This window comes from Macaca thibetana, chromosome 11, assembly GCF_024542745.1.
Source record: "Macaca thibetana thibetana isolate TM-01 chromosome 11, ASM2454274v1, whole genome shotgun sequence".
Classification (NCBI taxonomy): domain Eukaryota; kingdom Metazoa; phylum Chordata; class Mammalia; order Primates; family Cercopithecidae; genus Macaca; species Macaca thibetana.
The window spans coordinates 53,533,210-53,552,021 of NC_065588.1; the positions used below are offsets into that span (position 1 = coordinate 53,533,210).

The 18,812-nt window shown below is 54.4% G+C and overlaps 2 protein-coding genes across 4 annotated transcripts; both read right to left on the reverse strand.

The window, feature by feature from the left end:
- Positions 1–146: 146 nt before the first annotated feature.
- NDUFA4L2 (NDUFA4 mitochondrial complex associated like 2) lies at positions 147–2,587 on the reverse strand. The gene is made up of 4 exons (XM_050747379.1): positions 2,270–2,587; positions 1,838–1,926; positions 995–1,055; positions 147–864 (listed from the first exon to the last, which is right to left on the reverse strand). The coding sequence occupies exons 1-4, from the start codon at positions 2,324–2,326 to the stop codon at positions 808–810; spliced, it is 264 nt and encodes an 87-aa protein (XP_050603336.1). The 5' UTR covers positions 2,327–2,587; the 3' UTR covers positions 147–807.
- A 6,136-nt stretch (positions 2,588–8,723) lies between these two features.
- STAC3 (SH3 and cysteine rich domain 3) lies at positions 8,724–17,267 on the reverse strand. Of its 3 annotated transcripts, XM_050747342.1 has the most exons (12): positions 16,870–17,255; positions 15,457–15,523; positions 14,927–15,194; positions 14,593–14,690; positions 14,005–14,077; positions 13,015–13,112; positions 10,416–10,482; positions 10,187–10,236; positions 9,810–9,895; positions 9,588–9,639; positions 9,361–9,498; positions 8,724–9,183 (listed from the first exon to the last, which is right to left on the reverse strand). In XM_050747342.1, exons 2-12 carry the CDS (start codon positions 15,520–15,522, stop codon positions 9,085–9,087), a joined length of 1,095 nt encoding a protein of 364 aa, XP_050603299.1. In that variant the 5' UTR covers position 15,523; positions 16,870–17,255; the 3' UTR covers positions 8,724–9,084. The 3 variants fall into 3 exon arrangements, with proteins under 3 accessions (XP_050603299.1, XP_050603300.1, XP_050603301.1); XM_050747343.1 differs by lacking the exons at positions 13,015–13,112; positions 14,005–14,077 and having other exon boundaries at positions 16,870–17,267; XM_050747344.1 differs by lacking the exons at positions 14,005–14,077; positions 15,457–15,523; positions 16,870–17,255 and having other exon boundaries at positions 14,927–15,066.
- Positions 17,268–18,812: the final 1,545 nt, after the last annotated feature.

The window sequence follows — 18,812 nt, forward strand, 5'->3', positions numbered from 1 at the left end:
CTCTGGGCCAAACAGTGATTTGTCTCTTTCAATGTGTACACTCCTCCCCTCCCACCACCTCTACCACAAGGACCCCCGGGGCTGAAGCCTCCTCTCTCTGTCTCTGATCAGAGCCGACACCAGACGTGATTAGCAGGCGCAGCAAATTCAATTTGTTAAATGAAATTGTATTTTGCCCACGGCTGCTTCTGTTTGATCCCTGGGGACAGAGGGGAGCAAGGGAGGGGAGCAGCAAGGGGAGGCCCAGGTATGGGGCTGGAGGGGGTACTGATGGCAGCGAGAGGCAGCGGGCTTGGGCAGGGAGGAGTGCGCTGCACCTCAGGAGGCAATGGTGCCCCAGCCTAGGCAGGCCCTGGACCAGCCGGAGCTGAGCAGCACCACCCCTGGGCTGACTCCCAGAGCCTGGGCGAACGTGGAGCCCGCCACGTCTCTTGGCACTCAGAGGTCCCTGCTTCTTGTTGGCTCACGTAGGCCACGCTCAACACGTAGCCTGTGCCACACCCTTCGAGGCCTGGGTAGGAGGGCAGAGGGACTAGTCTGGGCTCTTTTGATGGACCCCTGCTGGTGCTGCCTGCCTCCTCCTCCCCCACGTGGGACTCAAGCCAAGGGTCAGAGGCGCTTCCGCTGCTGGGAGCAAGGGAGGAGAGTAGGGGTGGAGCAGCCTCCCCTCTGCGTGGGAACCCGGCCTGTGTGAGCAGGAGCAGGACAGGGTGGCCAGACTGATGCCTTGGGGCCTGAGGGGAGGAGTGGAAGAAGTGGATGGGCCGGCTGTCCGTGGTTTGCATGGCACTGGCAGCCCAGCCTGGCTTAGAAGTCTGGCCGGTCCTTCTTTAGCTTCTTATAGTCAGTGGAAACTGCAAGGAACTAAGAGGAGAGGGAAAGGGGGTTGCACTGAGTGCTCCAAGCCTCCCTTTGCTTATGGTACGGGAGTTGTAGGTCACCGGACCAGGAGGTAAGAGGATGGGGGGGTGACCCTAGAGCCATCAAGAGGTACCTTGTATTGGTCATTGGGACTCAGGCGGTTCCAGGGCTCCGGGTTGTTCTTTCTGTCCCAGCTGTGGAGCAGGAAGGGGAGGGTTAGGGTCTCCTCCCTGGGACCCAGGACTCTGTAACCCAATTTGACTCTCAAGCTCCAGCTAGAGGCTCTGGCCCCACCCCGGTACTCCCGCTTTCTGCCCTGGGGGTCCCATTTCCCAGGATTGACAAAGGAATGGTCATATTAGCAGATGCTGACAAGTGAGACAAGAAGCTGTCACCATTGTCAGCATGGGACTGGGTGGCAAACTGACAACGGGGCCCAGGGACTCCCACTTGCTACCTGCCACCCTAGGTTAACCCTAAGAGCAGAGTAGTGGGAATCAGAGATCCCAAGGGGCTGGGTTTCTGGTGATGTGCCAGGAATTATAAAGCCGTTGGTGCGCCTTTCACTTCCGGACCCCCTCCGCAGGCCGGGTGTGAAATCTCCGCCCCACACTGGTCCCCCAATGCCACCTCCAGCAGCTCACCCAGCCACACCCCCAGTGCTCTGGCAAGGACTTAGAGGTACCCAAAAGCCCGAGCCCGCCGCTGGAGGAGCAGCGTCGTCATGGCAACCGGGGGGGAGAGGGGGAGAGGCGTCGGTTCCGCATTTCAGGGCGGGCCAAGCTGAGGAGTGAGCAGTCAGGTGGGCTGGAGGGGATAAAGCGGTCTCCCAGGTCAGTGGGCTCCAGCCCTGAGATGCAGGTTGGTACAGTCGAAGGTGCATGCAGCAGGGCACGGGATCCCTACTAGGGCCACCTATTTCCACTGCATCTTGCCTCACCCAGCCCCCACTGAGCATCCCAAGCCCCGCCTTTACCAGACGTCGGGGCTGCGCAGGGCGAGTCGCAGCAAGTAGAGCCCAGCGCTGCCCATGCCCAGGCAGATGAAGCCAATCATCGGGATGATCTGTGGGGAAGATGAAGAGCACTTCTGGGGTCAGCTCTCTCCCCACAGTCACCCTTCACAAGTTTTTGTGCCCACCCCAACCCCACCCCGGGTCTGGTGCTCCCTCCCTGGAATCTCCTACAACCATATTTCCTGGCATGGTCTCCCTCACCCTACAGCAATCCTGTCCAAGGTAGTAGATTTGTGGGACACAGGGACTTTTCGGAGAGAGACTGGGGCAACCTTAGGGGAAGATTATGAGCGCTGAGGGACCTGGGCACAAGGCAAGGCGCTGGGGGATTTGAAGGGTGGGGCAGCAGGAGAGTTAGGAGTTAGAATCAGAGGTTCTGAGGACGGGACTCACCCCCGGATGTCTTTTGATCTGCTGGTAGAAGCGGGCCCCAAGACTGGCTCCTGCCATATCGTTTTTCCAGTGTCTGGTCTTCTCCAGTGGCTCTGTCCTCTCCCTCCTCCTGGGATCCCGCCCCTGAGTGGGGAGGGATCAGCCCAGCCCAGAGCAGCTTAGCTTGGCCCAGCCTGTGCTTCTTTGGACTCGCCCCACCCCAACTTAGCTCACTTTCTCCTCAATTCCAGGCCCAAAGCCTGGAGGGGAATTGTCTGGGAGCCAAGTGGTTTCTGCTCTCCCATTCTCTCCTCCAGATGCCTGCACCTGGACCAAGGGACACCATCATTCTCGGGGCTTTTGGCATCTGAGGGAAGGACCTCACTGGCATAGGACCCCATAAGATGTGGGAGGAGGCATGGTTATGGGACGGGCACTTAGCAAAATGCATGTGTAGAGTGTTCACAGGTGGGACCAGAAGGGGCCAGGGCCAATGAGGCCATGTGCAACACTTCCCTGACACCCCTAGAGCTGTCCAGGAGCAGGTCCTGAGAACCCTAGTTCTGTCCCCTTCACAGTACAGTGGGGGAAGGAGGAAGACAGGCCCACACCATAAAGCTCCCCCAGCCCCTCTTGTTCTGAGTGGTTTCTTCAGGTTGTGGTTGAACTGGAATCGTGGTTGGAGGCTGGAAGAACCAGGTGTATCTTAATCATGGCTCAGGATCAGGATGGAATATGCCAGTTTATTTGTTCTACCACGGTCATGGCAGTGGCGCTTGAGAGACTTGCTTGCTCTGCCTACCTGGGGTAGGGTAAAGGTGGGGCCGCCCAAGGAGGCCATCCCCTTCCTCTGGCTGTGGGATGGAGAGGAAGGGAATGGAGTGGGGGTAACGGGAAAGATCAGACAGATGTTGAAAGAGAACAAGACACAGACACAGAACTGCGAGCGATTCCCTCCTGTCCTCAACCATCTCAGGTGGGTGCTATGCTGTCGCGGTTGGGAAGCCCACAACCCCCGTCTCTGGGGAATTTGGGTCTTAGGGACGCAGGAATCGAGTCCTAATATCTCTCCCCACTCCCACCATAACCTCCACCACCCCCTCCCTCCTTGCTGCTGAACCTGCAGAGCACCCCCCACCTCCCCTTCCAGAGCCTGCCCTGTGGAGGGCGCGGGCGGGAGCCAGTTACGCACCTATGGCTGGGATCCTCGGGGTACAGGGAGGGAGAGGGCGCTTTCTAGGGTCCCCCTCCCTTTCCTTCGCACTGATACCTCCACCGCCCCCTACTCTGACAAGCGCGGCTGTAATTAGGCTGCAGGGTCCCGGGCTCTCCGCCTCCCTCCGGCGGATAATGAGATAAAGTGTCAGAGACACGGCGAGAACAAAGAGACAGAGACTCGCTGCGATTTGTGTGGAGGGCGGGGGAGCGGGGCTGACGGGATGTCAGAGCCTCCAGCAGCCCAGCCCTCCCAGAGAAGAGCCCGCGCCTCCAGGGCCCAGGAAGGGAGGGTGTGTCCTGTCACCAGCGTACCCCAGCCCTCCAGTCTCTGGGACCAAAAAGCAACCCCAGAGCTCAAACTTGAGCGGCCGCACAGCTGGGCTGCACATCTGGTTCTCTGTGGCACAGCTGGGGAGCAAGGACGCGGGAATGGACGCCTGGTCCTTGCGCCTTTGCTCACGGGCCCTTGCCTGCCTCCTTGTGCCCTTTCTTCTGAGTTCCGGTGATCCCGGCCAGGTCCCAAATTCTCTGTCACACTCCTTTTCCAGGGCCGCCGCTGTTCCTCCGGCCTTGGGCCTCCGCCCAGCTCACCGAGCTGCAACGTTACATTATTACCTCCGCTCCGCCTCTCCGCCACTCTTTGACCCTTCTGCCTCTGGTCCCTGTCTCTGTGAACTTATTTCTAATCCCCCTTCCATCTTTGGTTCCCGTCTCTGGCTGGCCCATGGGGCCGATCTGGAACACAGGACTCCATCTCTCCTGGCTCCCCACACTTTCCCACCACGAGGACTCAGGCCACGCTGGCCCAGCGGGGTGAGGGACCGCAGGAGTCATTAGCCACAGATTAGGCGCGGCCCGGGATCCCGCTGGGACTGGACTCCAAGCGCTAACCCACACCAGGATCCCAATCCGCGCGCTGGCTGCACAGCGGGTCAAAGGCAGCGGGACTCAGCAGATTCAGCGTGTTGCAGGGGCCGTGGGCACGGGCGCCCCCTGGAGGCCGAGGGGCCCCCAAGCTCGGGGAAGAGGCCTTGGGCACCCCCTATCCTGCAGTGCCGACCCTGCACTCCCGGCATTCGGGCAGCTAAGTTGGTGCCTGGAGTCTCCGTCCACGCCCAGCGAGTACTCCGCCACTCCCGCCGCCAAGACAGTGGGTCCCGCAGCCTCCACTCTTCTCGTGTGAGATGGGACCGGAGGGCGGAGAGGGAACGCGGAAGCTCCTGTCTCGCCAGCCACAATCAGCACCCAGGGTTCAGGCGGGTTCCTCTTCTGGGGCTGGGCAGACTCAGATGCCTGGGGGCGGGGGAGGCGGGGGCTTCATCTCTGCTTCTGGGCTGCAGATTCGAGATTGCCCTAAACCCTCTGACCCGGCCTGTCCTAGCCTCTCACTGCCCTTCTTTCTGCCTCTTGTTCGGGCGGTCTGTCTGCTTCCTCTCTCTGGGTATGTCCATCTCTCTCTTCCTTATCATTCTGGCTGTGTCTGTCTGCTCTCTTTCTTGCTGCCTTCCCTACCTGGCTTTGTCCCTCTGCATCGGTTTCTCTGTGTCTCTCTGTGTCTCGCTCCCTCCCTTCACATCTCTCCATCTAACTGTGTCTCTCTTTACTAATGCCTCTCTTTGTCTCTGTCTTTATTTCTGTCTCTCCCCGACCCCATTCCCCAGCTCTATTCCTATTCTCTGGGTTGCTACTTCTGGGGACTGCAGCAGCCCAACAGGGCAGCCCGGGGACGCCTCGGGGCACTGCCCAGGGTTCTCCTCCTCAGTGCCCAGGGTCCTCCTCCTCAGTACCCAGGGTCCTCCTCCTGGTCACCTCCACATGCCCGTCACCTCCGCGCAGCGTTGGTCTTCCCGCCGCGGCTGTGGGACGTGGAGGGGCGCCCGGGAGGGAAGACACAGGGCCCAGCATCTGCTCGGGAGCCCCGGGGCCCCTGACCCCCTCTGCCATTATTAAGGGTTCCGGTTCCCGAGGCACCGAGATGATCATGATTGCATCAGCCAGACAGAAGCGAAGCCGGGAGCTGCGCGGTGAGCGAGCAAGTGAGACAAAGACGCCCGCGCCATCTGTTTATGCAAAGCGCTCTCCGCCGGGCACCCCGGCGTCCGGCTCCTGGCCGGGCTTGGGGCAAGGGTCATAAGCCCATTCCCACCAGGCTCCCCCACCGCGCCTTGGCTTCCCCTCTCCTCAGCACCCAGAGGGGCCGCGGGGCGAGCGGAACGGAGAAGGGGCGGGGGTATTGATGTGATTGGAGCGGACGCGGCTGTTTCTTCAATAATGGATGGAGATGATGCGGACGGCGAAGCCGAGCTGGCCGGGAGAGGAGAGAGGAATAGAAATGGGGAAAGGAAGGAGTGGGGGCGGGAGACTCACTCCGGCGCGCGCGCGCGTGCGCACGTGCGTCACACTGTCATTCGGATACACGCCGCCGCGCGGCTCACACCCAGGCACACGCCCACGCATTGTCACCGAGACACACATACCTGCAGGCGGAGACGCGATAGCAACACACACTCCCCGCTGGCTCTTCCTGATTTTCACACATACCTGCAGGCGGAGACGCACGGAAACGCCCCCACGCGGAGGCACATCCGGGCAAAATCACCCAGATGGGAGCTGGGGAGCGGGAAGTGGACAAACCCGACAGATATAGACACACTCGGGGCACAGACACACACCCGGACACAGAGTCGGACACACCTGGGGCTCAGGTGGACACACCTCACATACCCAGGGAACAAACGGACACACACAAACCACACGCCGGGGATACAGACGTCCATAATTGCCTGGGGCACGGAGAGACCACCCACACCCACTCAGAGGCTAGCACACCTTAGTATATGCAAGAGTTGCCATCTGTGCCCTGCAGGGTGGAATGTGGCAGGGAGGTCCTCAGGGTCTCCGGAGCAGGCCTCGTTAACCTAGCAGTATAATGAAGTCTTGGTGACAGGAGGCGCCTGGGGCTGTGGACTAAGAGGCCCGTGCGCCAGGGCTTAGCTGCCTGCAAGCTTCCTTGACTGGCCCCTAGGGAGCGTGGTGTCGATGTTGGGCCGCCCCTGAGCAGCAGACCCGGGGGACCCCACAGACCCAAATCGGGCAGTTTGGTGGAGGGAGAACCCAAAGGGAACATTGGAGCTGCACCAGAAGATTCTCAGGATCCCCAACACGGCTGCCAGTGGGGTTTATAGAGAGGGTCACTCTGTACTCTGCCCTTTCCCCCCGTGCTGCCCAGTCTTCCAACTTCAAGGGGCACGTGTGTGTGTGTGTGTGTGTGTGTGTGTGTGCGCGCGCGCGCGCGCGCGCGCTGAGTGGGCAGTGGAGGAGGTTGGGGTGCGGGTTGTCTTGTACCCCAGTACCGGCCCTTCCTCGGATCTGTTTTCAATTCATTCTGCTCCTTGGCCCAGACTTATGACCTTTGCAGCGTGCGGCAGTATCATCCATCACCTAGGCGCCGCTTACGGGGATGAAGGGCGCTGGGAGCTCACACAGGGTCGCTGTCACGCCTACCGCGCTCTCTGGGGACCTGCTCTCTGGCCGGCAGGCCAGGGCTTAACAGTCTTGGTGAGTACTGAGGGGAGGGTGTGACCATGGGGCTCCATCGGGACACTGTGTCACATGTCCCCACCCCTGGTACCCTAGCACCCCTCCTTCAAGTTCAGCACAGCCTGTTTCCCCGCTTTTCCCGCCCCCCTTCTCTCGGGCCCTTTGCTTAATTTCCTATTAACTGCTGATAAATCCAATTAAACCGCCGCTCTAATTAGGGACAGCTGCCGGCTCAGTGAGGCTAGGGAGGGGGGCGCCCCCCGAGTGTAGGGAGAGAACAGCCGTTCTCCCTGCTCCTCGGCATCCGCACACCAGCATTGCCGCCCAATGAGCCAGTAAATTGGTTTTGCCTGAGCATTGATGGGGGGCCCTCTTGAGGATCTCGGGGGGGCTCTGGTTTTGAGTCCCTCAGACCTTGATGAATAGAGACGACCCGAGCCCTCGCGGTCCCTCCCCTCATACATTCCTGTTAGGTGGATTTCAAGGAAGGATGAGGACAGAAGGCTTGATTTGCGTGTGGTTGGTGTGTGTGTTTGCCTGTGATCTGCTCCTATTCCAGCTCAATCGCGATTAAAGGGGGGTTTTCTTTAATGACTCCACCTCCACCCCCTCAGGCATCCGGGACCGTCAAGGGCAAAGGGAACAGAAAACTGAACTCGGTCCTGCAGTCTTCTTGTGTGCTTCCCTACCCCCATCACACCTCAGCCTTCTGGAAGGGGGGCGCGCCTGTCCCAGGCCCTCCTCCCAGCTGAGTCTCGGCCCTCCCCCCGCCAGCAGCAGATGGTGCCCGGGCTCCCGCTGCCAACCTTGCTAGGCGGTGCCAACCTCAGTCCTGGCAGACAACGGGCAGACGAGAAGAGGAGCTCCTGGCTGGCTAAGCCGACCCTCCCCCACCCGGCATCGAGCTCAAGACCCCCCCCACACGCTTGCCCCACTCCAGCGACCACTTCAGCCTCCCTCTCACTGGGTCCGCTCCCAGGTCCCCAAACTCCTCGTCTCCTTCTGCTCCCTTCCCCACACCTTCCCGCTCTTCGCCACCTGCCGCCCTGACCAGGGCCGGCGCATTTGCATATTTGCATATGCAAATAGTAACATTTGCATACGGCGCTCCGCAGGGGGTCTCCGCGAGAGCCGGTTAGCTGTCTGCCCTCCGTCCTCACTCGGAACCTGTCGGAAAGGGTTAGGGCAGGGGCCGCGTGGGAGGGGTTAGGCCCCCGGCCTAGCTAGCTCGGTTCCCGGAGGACTTGAGGAAGTGTTGCCATGGAGACGGCACGCACCCCACCCCCTCCCAGGCCCAGGGTCTCGGGCTTGGTGTCTCTGGTTCTCTCCCCTTACCCACCCTCTACCCCCTCCCATCCCTCGCTCTCCAACCGAGATCTTGCATCGCCCCCTGGCGGCCTAACTCGGCGCCAAGCCAGATTCGAAATACAAGAGGCTGCCTGCGGCTAAATAGCCAAGAGCAAGGGGGACTTTACCCTACTACAAGAACCGGCTCCCAGCCGCTGGGGCGCCGGGGCGGCGACTGCAGCCCCGCGCTCCCCTTTCTTCACTGACCACAGAGGCCTCACCTGGCGGGCGCACTTGTCTTCCCACCTCCCGCCAACCTCAGCCCAGATGGGTCTCAGGTTACCCGATGGTAACGAGGTCGGGCAGTTAGGGAGGATTCTCCACCCCTCCGCAGGCCCTCTCCTCAACCCCAGTTGAAGAACAACTTTTCTAAGTTTTGTCAAAAGTTTAATAAAACTTGCAACATTCGACAGTTCATCCTCCCTCGCCCCCGCCCCCCGCCCCCCGCCCCAGTCCCTCGCTTCTGCTAGTAGATATGCGTTTTTTTCCAGCTCTTGCAAGCGGGGCCTGAAAGGTTTCGGATCCGGGCTGCTCTGGGCAGCACGTACCCGAGGCTCCAGGCTGGGGAACAGGGCGAGAACCAGTCCCTTTCCGGAAGCCCCGTCGCGCTCAGGCGGGCCTTCCAACCCCTCCTCTCCCAGCAGTTCTGTTGTTTTCGCCCCCTCCCCAAACTCCACTGGGCCCGCCCAGAATGGGGTGTGGGTGTCTCCCGCTTGCAGGCGCCCGCACGCCTAGATCTCCTCCAGAAAGTCGGTGGGAAACAGCCCCACCTTGCGGCCGGTGTAGACCTTGACGTAGCCGCCCGCTTCGTCTCCTTTCTGCACCACGATCTAGAAGATTAAAGGATCAGAAGTAGGAGAGGAATCAAAGGAAACGGTAGGAGAGGACAGCAGGGGAGCCGGGGGTTACAGGGGCTCACCCTAATCTCATTAATGGTTAAGCTCTCCAAGGAGTGTGGTCGGCTAGGGAGCATTCAGGCCTGGGATTGGATTGGGGCAACAGCCTACCTGGTCCTTCTTGAGAGTGATCTGCCCTATCTCGCGGTTCCCCACGAAGGATCTTGTCACGCGGTGCACACGTTCTCCAGCCCGGACCCGAATGATGAAGTTTGGAGGGAAAAATCCGACCTTCTCCCCGATTTTCCCCTAGGGAAGATAGTAGGGAGAGTCCATCTCTCAATGTCGGGTTCGTGACTCAACCCACACTCCATCCTAGCCCTAGCCATTTTTCTCACCCGCCACCATTCTTCATTGGAGTCATCAATGACTGTGATCTTCTCTCCTGGCCTGAGAGGGGAAAAGAGAGGCCTCACTCACATAGCAGGTCCCCTTCTGTGCCCCTGGTCCAGCATCAATAGGCTCCAAGCCCTGAGTCCCCCTTTTTCCTTTCCCTTGGGGGAACCCAGCTCTTTCCTCTTCACTCCACAGTACCAGCCCCCTGCCCCAAGGCCTCTCACGGGAAATCCAGATCGTCCTTCTCCAGGGCTTTGAACCGATAGAGAGCCACAAAGTAATGAGACTGCTGGAAGCCAGGCTGCTTGTGCTGGGGGTGAAAGGGAATGATGAGTCTTAGGGTTCCTCTACCCCACACTGAGGGGCAGGATTCCAAGGCAGGGACATTCACCACACACTCTACACTCCAACTCTCTTCTAGGTCCCCGAACTGAGAGAAGTGTTTTGGTTGTGGGTGGGTGTGCAAGGTGATGGAGAGAGTAGGTCAAGGGTGATGGGAAGCCTAGGAGTTAAAGAGTGAGCTTCCGCCAGGGCCATGAGTGGTGGTGTCAGCTGGGTTGGGGAGAGGACTGGGGTCCTTGCAGGGAGGAAAGATTCTTACCTTGTCATCAGGTGTCTTCTTCTCAGCCTTCTTACCCCCTTCAGGGTTTCCTGGGATAGGAAACACCAACAAATTGTCTGTCTCCTGGAGGTCAATTCTTATTCTCTTACCCTTCTGTGGAAGGGCCTCATCTATCCAAAGCTGGCCTGCCCTTTGCTCCTCCACCCTCTGTGCCACAGCTGAGCCTCTAATCCTACTCCATCTCTGGATGGAGGTGGGTGACACTCACCATCCTGGGGTTTGCCTTCCTCTGGTCTGGCCGACTCTGGCTCCTCCTCCATCATGGCTGCTAGAGGCTGGAGGGGGCACCAGAGTTAGGGAGACGCTGTCTTGGGAACCCATGCCCTGGCTCTCTATAATCAGGTCAGAGAACTACAGAGTAATGGGATCTCAGGGTTGGAAGAGGCCTTGGAGGAAATATCTAGCCCAGCCCTCTGCTTAATGCAGGGACTTTCTCTAAAACATCCTATCAGGTGGGTCACCCACATTCTGCTTGAATGTAGCTAAATGACAGGGAATTCACTACCAGATTCCAGGTCCTTGACTATGCTGTCAGCCTTTAAAAATACTCCAGTGTGTAAGTAAAAAATGAGCAGCATGGCCAGGCGCGGTGGCTTACACCTGTAATCCCAGCACTTTGGGAGGCTGAGGTGGGCGGATCACCTGAGGTCGGGAGTTCGAGACCAGCCTGACCAACATGGAGAAACCTCCTCTCTACTAAAAATACAAGATTAGCCAGGCGTGGTGGCGCATGCCTGTAATCCCAGCTACTTGGGAGGTTGAGGCAGGATAATTACTTGACTCTGGGAGGCGGAGTTTGTGGTGAGCCAAGATCATGCCATTGCACTCCAGCCTGGGCAACAACAGCGAAACTCCGTCTAAAAAAAAAAAAAAAAAGAGCAGCACAATTTTTATAATTCCCTTAAAAGAATATAACCCAAGAGTATGTTAGCCCTTCTGGAAGCAGCCAAATCACACTGCTAGTGCCTTGTAAGTCAGAATTCACTCCATAGAAATCCCTTATCTGTGCCCAACCTCCATATCAACAAGTCTGAGGCCAGATTTCTAGTTCTGTTTTTTGCAGGTGATTTTTTGATCAAGAACAAATATGTACATTTATCTTTTCTTTCTTTTTTTTTTTTTTTTTTTTGAGACAAGGTCTTGCTTTCTCCCTCAGGCTGAAGTGTGAAGTGCAGTGGCTCACTGCAACCTCTGCCTCTCGGGTTCAAGAGATTCTCCTGCCTCAGCCTCCCAAGTAGCTGGGATTACAAGTGAGTGCCACCACGCCCTGGATATATATATATATATATATATATAGTGTGTGTGTGTGTGTGTGTGTGTGTGTTTTCAGTAGAGACAGGGTTTCACCATGTTGGCCAGGCAGGTTTCGAACTCCTGACCTCAAGTAATCTGCCCACCTTGGCGTCCCAAAGTGCTGGGATTACAGGCGTGAGCCACCGCACCCGGCATGAACATACAATTTGTATCTTCATTATATCTAAATCATGTTATAATGCACCAGAAATCTCCCTCTAGCTGTATAATACTGAAAGGACCTGGACTCTGAGTACTGCCACTCAACCAATTTTAGGAGTCCATCTAACTGTAACCATCATCCATACTGGTCCAACCCTGGTTGTCCAGAAAGATATAAGAATATTCTAACAAATTCCATGCTGAACTGAATGCAAATCTATGGCATTACTAACCTAGAAACCCTGTTACAAAAGGAAATGAGGTTTATCTTGGCCAGTAGCTTTGTGCCTCAGTTTCATCATCTGTAAAATGAATGGGTCAGACCAGATGATCTTCATGGATCCTTGCATGGCTCTAGAATTCTCCAGTTACTTGGCATGACAAGTTCTCTTTCCTACATCCAAAAGCACAGCTCTTGCCTCTGTCACCCAGCAATGCCAAAGACTTTGGGCCTAGCCTTCAGGTGGTTGTAGTGGCTAATCTGACTATTTCAGAAGGAAGCTGAGAAAACGTAATCTATGGCTAGAGTTCTTAACCAGAGGCCCATGGTGAGTGAGCTGCAGTAGGTCCCAAAACTCCCTAAAATTGCATGCAAAAATATTTCTGTTGGGTTATGTGCAATTTTTTTTTTCTTTTTCTTTTCTTTTTTTTTTTTTTTGAGACAGAATCTCACTCTGTCGGCTAGGCTGGAGTGCAGTGGCACGATCTCGGCTCACTGCAACCTCCGCCTCCTGGGCTCAAGCAATTCTCCTGCCTCAGCCTCCCAAGTAGCTGGGATTACAGGCGTGTGCTACCACACCTAGCTAATTTTTGTATTTTTAGTAGAGACGGGGTTTCACCATGTTGGCCAGGCTGGTCTCAAACTCCTGACCTCAGGTAATCCACCCGCCTTGGCCTCCCAAAGTGCTGGGATTACAGGCGTGAGCCACCTCACCCGGCCTTTTTTTTTTTTTTTTTTTTGAGATGGAGTCTTGCTCTGTCACCCAGGCTAGAGTGCAGTGGTGTGATTTCAGCTCACTGCAACCTCCGCCTCCTGGGTTCAAGTGATTCTCTTGCCTCAGCCTCCCGAGTAGCTGGGATTACACACAACCATGCCTGGCTAATTTTTGTATTTTTAGTAAAGACGAGGTTTCACCATGTTGGCCAGGATGGTCTTGATCTCCTGGCTTCATGATCCACCCGCCCTGGCCTTCCAAAGTGCTGGGATTACAGGCATGAGCCACCATGCCTGGTCGGGTTATGTGCAATTTTAGGGGAAGATAATCCATTACTTCTGTCAGCTTCCCAAATGGGAAAATGACCTGCTCCATGGGATCTCTGGGAGGGACCTCGTGGGGAGGTACAGTGCTCACATTTTTTTTATCTGCCTGTCCCTTCTTCCGTTCCTTGTTTGCCATGATCACCCCAGTGCGCAGGGTTTCAAACACAGGGTCATTGCGATTGGCAGCAGCTAATCAAATTGGAGGAGAAAGAAGACATTATTGGGGAGGCAGAGAAAGTCTTGGAGGAAAGGAAGCGAAAGGCAGGATGGAGTAGATGGATACCCATGTGTGTGCTGGGTGGCAGTGGGGGCGCCGTGGGGGAAGATTAGGGAAGGGTCAGCTGAGCAATATCTAGGACACCGATCTAGAAAGGACTCTAAAAACATCACTGGTGATGTAATGTGAGGGAGAAAAGTATTTATCAGAACTCCTTCCAGGCAGAGCATTATATGACGTTTGAAAGACAACTTTGGTTGCTTGGGAGTTGAGACATGCTTAGAATCACTATTCTTCTAAGGAGAATGGGCCCTTAACTTCTGGTTTTTGTTCTGCTGAATGGCATGTGTAAGCTGAGGTACTGCCACCAATAGGTTCTTCTTTTTCACCCATGCTCTTCACAGAGTTCAGCCTCTGCTCCAAATAAATGTTGAGCAAATTTGTCAATGAATATACTTTTAAGGGTTGCCAAATTATGAACATGCCCAGGGTGCCTGCAGCCTTTGGGTCTTGCCCCAAGTCTGGTATGACTCTGTAGTAAGGATGAGGACAATCTAGAATCCTTGTTCTTGCTTAGAAATGATTTTGCACATGAAGAGCACAGATTCTGAAGCTAGCAACTGAAGATTCCAGTCTTGGCGCTACCTCTTGCTAACTGTATGTAGTTGCAACTAAATCTTATCTCCCGCTGCTGTAAAATGGGGATATTGCCTCTGCATCCAAATGGATATAAAAATGTTAGGTTGAGGGAGAATTATGGGAAATAGAAAGTTTCTGTTTCAGAATTTGGCTTCCAAAGCTAGAGATGGCATGAAACCATCTCTAGGCTTGCCCATTCCCTCATGTTCCATAAAGGGCACTTACAGAGATCTTTGATACAAGCGTACTGCTGGTTGCTGTAGAGTGGGGAACTATAGGCCCGACGGAAACCAGGCGGCTGTAGGATGGGATGGGAGGAAGCATTAGAGGTAGCAAAGTAAGGTCCAGAAGCCCATCTCTCCCATGAGTGCTCACCCTTTCTCAGAAAAAGAGATGGGCTGAGAAAGAAAAAGCAGAGAAATGAATGGGATGGAGGAGGGACCAGCAAGGGGTAGCTGGTGACATGTCTCCTCCTTTCTTTTTTTTTTGAGACGGAGTCTCGCTCTGTCACCCAGGCTGGAGTGCAGTGGTGCAATCTCAGCTCACTGCAAGCTCCGCCTCCCGGGTTCACGCCATTCTCCTGCCTCAGCCTCCGGAGTAGCTGGGACTACAGGTGTCCGCCACCACGTCCGGCTAATTTTTTGTATTTTTTAGTAGAGACAGGGTTTCACTGTGTTAACCAGGATGGTCTCCATCTCCTGACCTCGTGATCCGCCTGCCTCGGCCTCCCAAAGTGCTGGGATTACAGGTGTGAGCCACTGTGCCCGGCCATGTCACCTCCTTTCTACACCTTGTTCCCCAGAGCCTACTCACGATCTTGCCGAAGCATCTCTGCATTTCCACATAGGACTGACAGTGTTCATGGATGTTGGTTTTGCAGTTCTTACAGCGAAGCCCAAACTTGTTGTTGACTTGGGAGAGGGGGAGAAAATTCAGATAAGATTCCCGATTGCCCTTTCCCTTTGTACCACTGCTGCTACTCTTAGGTTCCCTTTTCTGTCTGGGACCTTACTTGCTCAATCTCTAACAGCATTGCCTTACACCAACTCTAGCCACAGCCCATCTGCTACAAATACTCCTCTCGTATGCCCTCTCCCCAACCTCTGCCTTCAACATCATACTCTCTTCACTCCCCTTTATGACTCACGAACAATCATCCGGGCACAGACATCACAGAACTTTGGCTTCTTGAAGAAATGATCTTTGAATTTGTGGGGCTTATCGTTGACCAGCTTAGGAGGTTCTGGGAGTGGCTCCTCCTCCTCCTCTTCTTCTTCTTCCTCTTCCTCATAAATGTAGTAGATGGGCCCACCCCCAGCTCCCACTGCCTCCCCATTGGCCTGGGGCTCTGGGGGAAGTTCCATTTCCTTTGTCCCTGTAGAACCCTTCCTGAGTAACTGCTTCAGCCGCTGTAGCTGAGGGAGGGAGTGAAGAAAACCCAACGTTAAAAGGACTTGTCACCCTCTCTAGAGTAGGGGGGCGTTAGAGCAAACTAGACAGTTTTCTAGTTTTGGGCAAGGAATGTACCCCAGGATTAGGCAGGTATTGGTATTGGGGACTGCAGGTGCTGGCCAGCAAAACATGAGTCACACACAAATGAGATCAATTTAAGCACTCTTCTTCAGCTGTAAAGGTTTCCTGGCCCCCCAAACCCAGTGGTCACAGGCCCAGACTCACCCCGCTTTGCCGAGTCTCTGCTGGGAAGGAGGGCTTAGGGGACTCCAGCACCTCCTTTTCTGTCATCCTGCAAGAGGTTGGACCCCACTATGAAATCTAATCCCTTTCACTCTTCTCCCCCTTATTTCTGTCCCTTGCAGTAGGGCGGTACTCAAAGGGAAGGTTTTTGGAGAAACGTGATTAGAGATTTTGTTGTTGTTGAGATGGGGTTTCACTCTGTCACCCAGGTTGGAGTGCAGTGGCATGATCATGGCTCACTGCAGCCTTGACCTCCCAGCCTGAAGCAATCCCCCTACCTCAGCTTCCTGAGTAGCTGGAACACAAGGTGCACACTACCTGGCTACCTTTTTATTTTTTGTAGAGACATGGTCTTGCTTTGTTGCCTAGGCTTACCCGAACTAGCTCAAGCAATCCTCCCGTTTCAACCCCCAAAGTGTTGAGATTCCAGGCGTGAGCCACTGCACTGGGCCAAATACAGATCATTTGGCAGGTTTTATTAACAGATTTCATGGAAGTCTAGGAAAAAGCCCAACATGACCAGGCGCGGTGGTGCATGCCTGTAATCCCAGCACTTTGGGAGGCTGAGGCGGGCAGATCACTAGAGATCAGGAGTTCAAGACTAGCCTGGCCAACATGGTGAAACCCCATCTCTACTAAATATACAAAAATTAGCCGGGCGTGATGGTGGACACCAGTAATTCCATCTACTCAGGAAGCTAAGGAAGGAGAATCGCTTGAACCCAGGAGGTTGCAGTGAGCCAGAATTGTGCCACTGCCCTCCAGCCTGGGTGACAGAGCAAGACTCCATCTCAAAAAAAAAATAATAATAAATAAATAAATAAATAAATCCCAACAGACTAAAGAGCTCCCCAATTAGTTCCTCAAACTGATACTCATCCTTCCATCCTGAGGGGAGACCCCATAGTTTACAGCCCTTACAGTGTTCAAGGCTGCATGGTTTATGTTATTTTCCTATAGGTACTTTGTTTCTCTCGGGAATCTGTGGGCAACAGAGATGTGATGCATACCTCCCAGATCTCCTCTCTTCAAGAGGTTTAATGTGTGTCCTCGTGTGCGCACAAGGAAGGATGGACTGCAGACATTTGTCCTCCCCTACTTCTTTCTTGAGCCCTGGGGGCCCTGTGCCTAGTTCTGTCCCAGCCTGCCTCAGGGCTCAGCTATTTTAAGTTTTCAGGGTAATATGAGCCTTTCCTTCCCTTACTACTTCATTCCCTTTACCCCACCCCCACCCCCCCTCCAATCCTAACTCATCCTAGAGTAGAATAATAATTTTACTCCTAAAACCCAAACGACTCACAGACAAGGAAAGAAATGAAGAAGCTGAATAGATTATAGATCAGGGCAGCTGGCGTGAGCAGTCGTGGAAATCGAGAGGATGAAGAGGTAACTTACGTTTGGGATTCCCTAAATCAGTCCACAGTCTGTAGAGGGAGCTGGGAGCCCCGAGGCCTTGATGGTGGTGCTGGGGAAAAACTGGTCCTCTTCCTTGGGGGCTAAGCCCCCCCAGTACCCTGTGTTCACACCAGCTACCCAGTCGCTATTTGTAGACCTCCTAACCTCCTGCCTTGGTGTCAGGGCTGAAATGACAGGGCTGGAGGAAAGTGAACAGCTGAGAAACACAGCTGACACAGAGAAATTGGACACTGAGAGGTCTGGGGCAGGGCTGGACCCTAACTCCTCCCATCCCTCCAGAGCTGCTGTTCCTTGATTCTTCATCTAAGGTGAACAGGTGAATAATGGCCAAATTCAGCAAGGGACAGTTTCTGTTCATGCTCATATAACATTTAAAGGGAGTTTATTTTTATTTTTCATTTATTTTTTGAGACAGGGTAAAAAAAAAAAAAAAAAAAAAAAGACTAATTTGAACTCATAGAGCTCTCCTATCAGCCATACTAGATGGCTTTCTTTTTTTTTTTTTTTGAGACAGAGTCTTGCTCTTGTCACCCAGGCTGGAGTGCAATGAAGTGATCCGGACTCACTGCAACCTCCCAGGTTCAAGCGATTCTCCCGCCTCAGCCTCCTAAGCAGCTGGGATTACAGGCGCCCACCACCATGCCCAGGTAATGTTTGTATTTTTAGTAGAGACGGGGTTTCACCATGTTGGCCAGGTTGGTCTCAAACCCCTGACCTCAGGTGATCCGCCTGCCTCGGCCTTCCAAAATGCTAGGATTACAGGCGTGAGTCACCGTGCATGGTTAGATTGCTTTTTATCTGTGGGTGGTTGGAGAAGTACTTTGCTATCCTGTAAGAAAGTGAAGAATATGTAGTATTGCTTCATTCCCTCCATCAGCTCCCAGAGACATCTCCCCACCCTCCTTCTTGCAAAATTTTGTCCTCAGGGTGAACGGAATTACCAGGGCTATTAAAAAGGGCCAGTTAACACTAGACAGAAGGATATAGCTGCCACATAAGGAATCTTTTTAATAATTTCTAAGTAATGTCCCCTTCCTCATGAGAACTGCAAACTCTTAAAGGTAGGATGGCCAACCTCACACTTCCTAAACCCTTTTGATTCCCTGATTCCATCTCCCACCTTTGATGCCTCAGTATGTAACTGATCGATCAAAGAGACAGATGCCATTCTGATCTCACAGGGGTTTACCCTTCTCCTACTCTTTGGGCTGTGACATAGATGAAAGCGGAGATACTCCCATCTCAGGGGAGAGCAATTTAGAGGTGGCAATGCAGTGCTGCTTTATTCCTTGTATCTGTAAGAAATAAAGGACTGTGTTGGAGACTGAGCCAGGCAAGCTCCTGTAGGACCGTGGTTAGGGATACAGCTACTTGGACCCAAGAGATTTCCAGGGCAACATGCTTTGTCATTCTCACCCACTACTTTTTTTTTTTTTTTCTATTTAAGGGTGAAGTTTGAAAAGGGGGTGCAGGATGGTTCTGACTCTGCAGGTTCTTTAATGGCCCTGCTCTGACAGACTGCAGAACAACAGGGCTTGCTTTGAGATGCTCTAAAGGAAAAGCTGCACCTTGCAGGCAAGATGACTTCTGCTCTTCCCCTTTTTTCAGCCACATAGGACAGGGACTGCTGAGCATGTTTGGATAATATAGCATCTTGGCACTGCGAATTCAGTTGCTGTAGCTTTTATTGTAATAAACATCTGCTTCTGTCCCTGACAGGTAAAACCCAATCCTCCAGCTTTAGGATTAAAGAAAGGCGGCCAGGCGCAGTGGCTCACGCCTGTAATCCCAGTACTTTGAGAGGCCGAGGTGGGTGGATCACAAGGTCAGGAGTTTGAGACCAGCCTGGCCAACACGGTGAAACCCTGTCTCAACTAAATATACAAAAATTAGCTGGGCACAGTGGTGCATGCCTGTAGTCC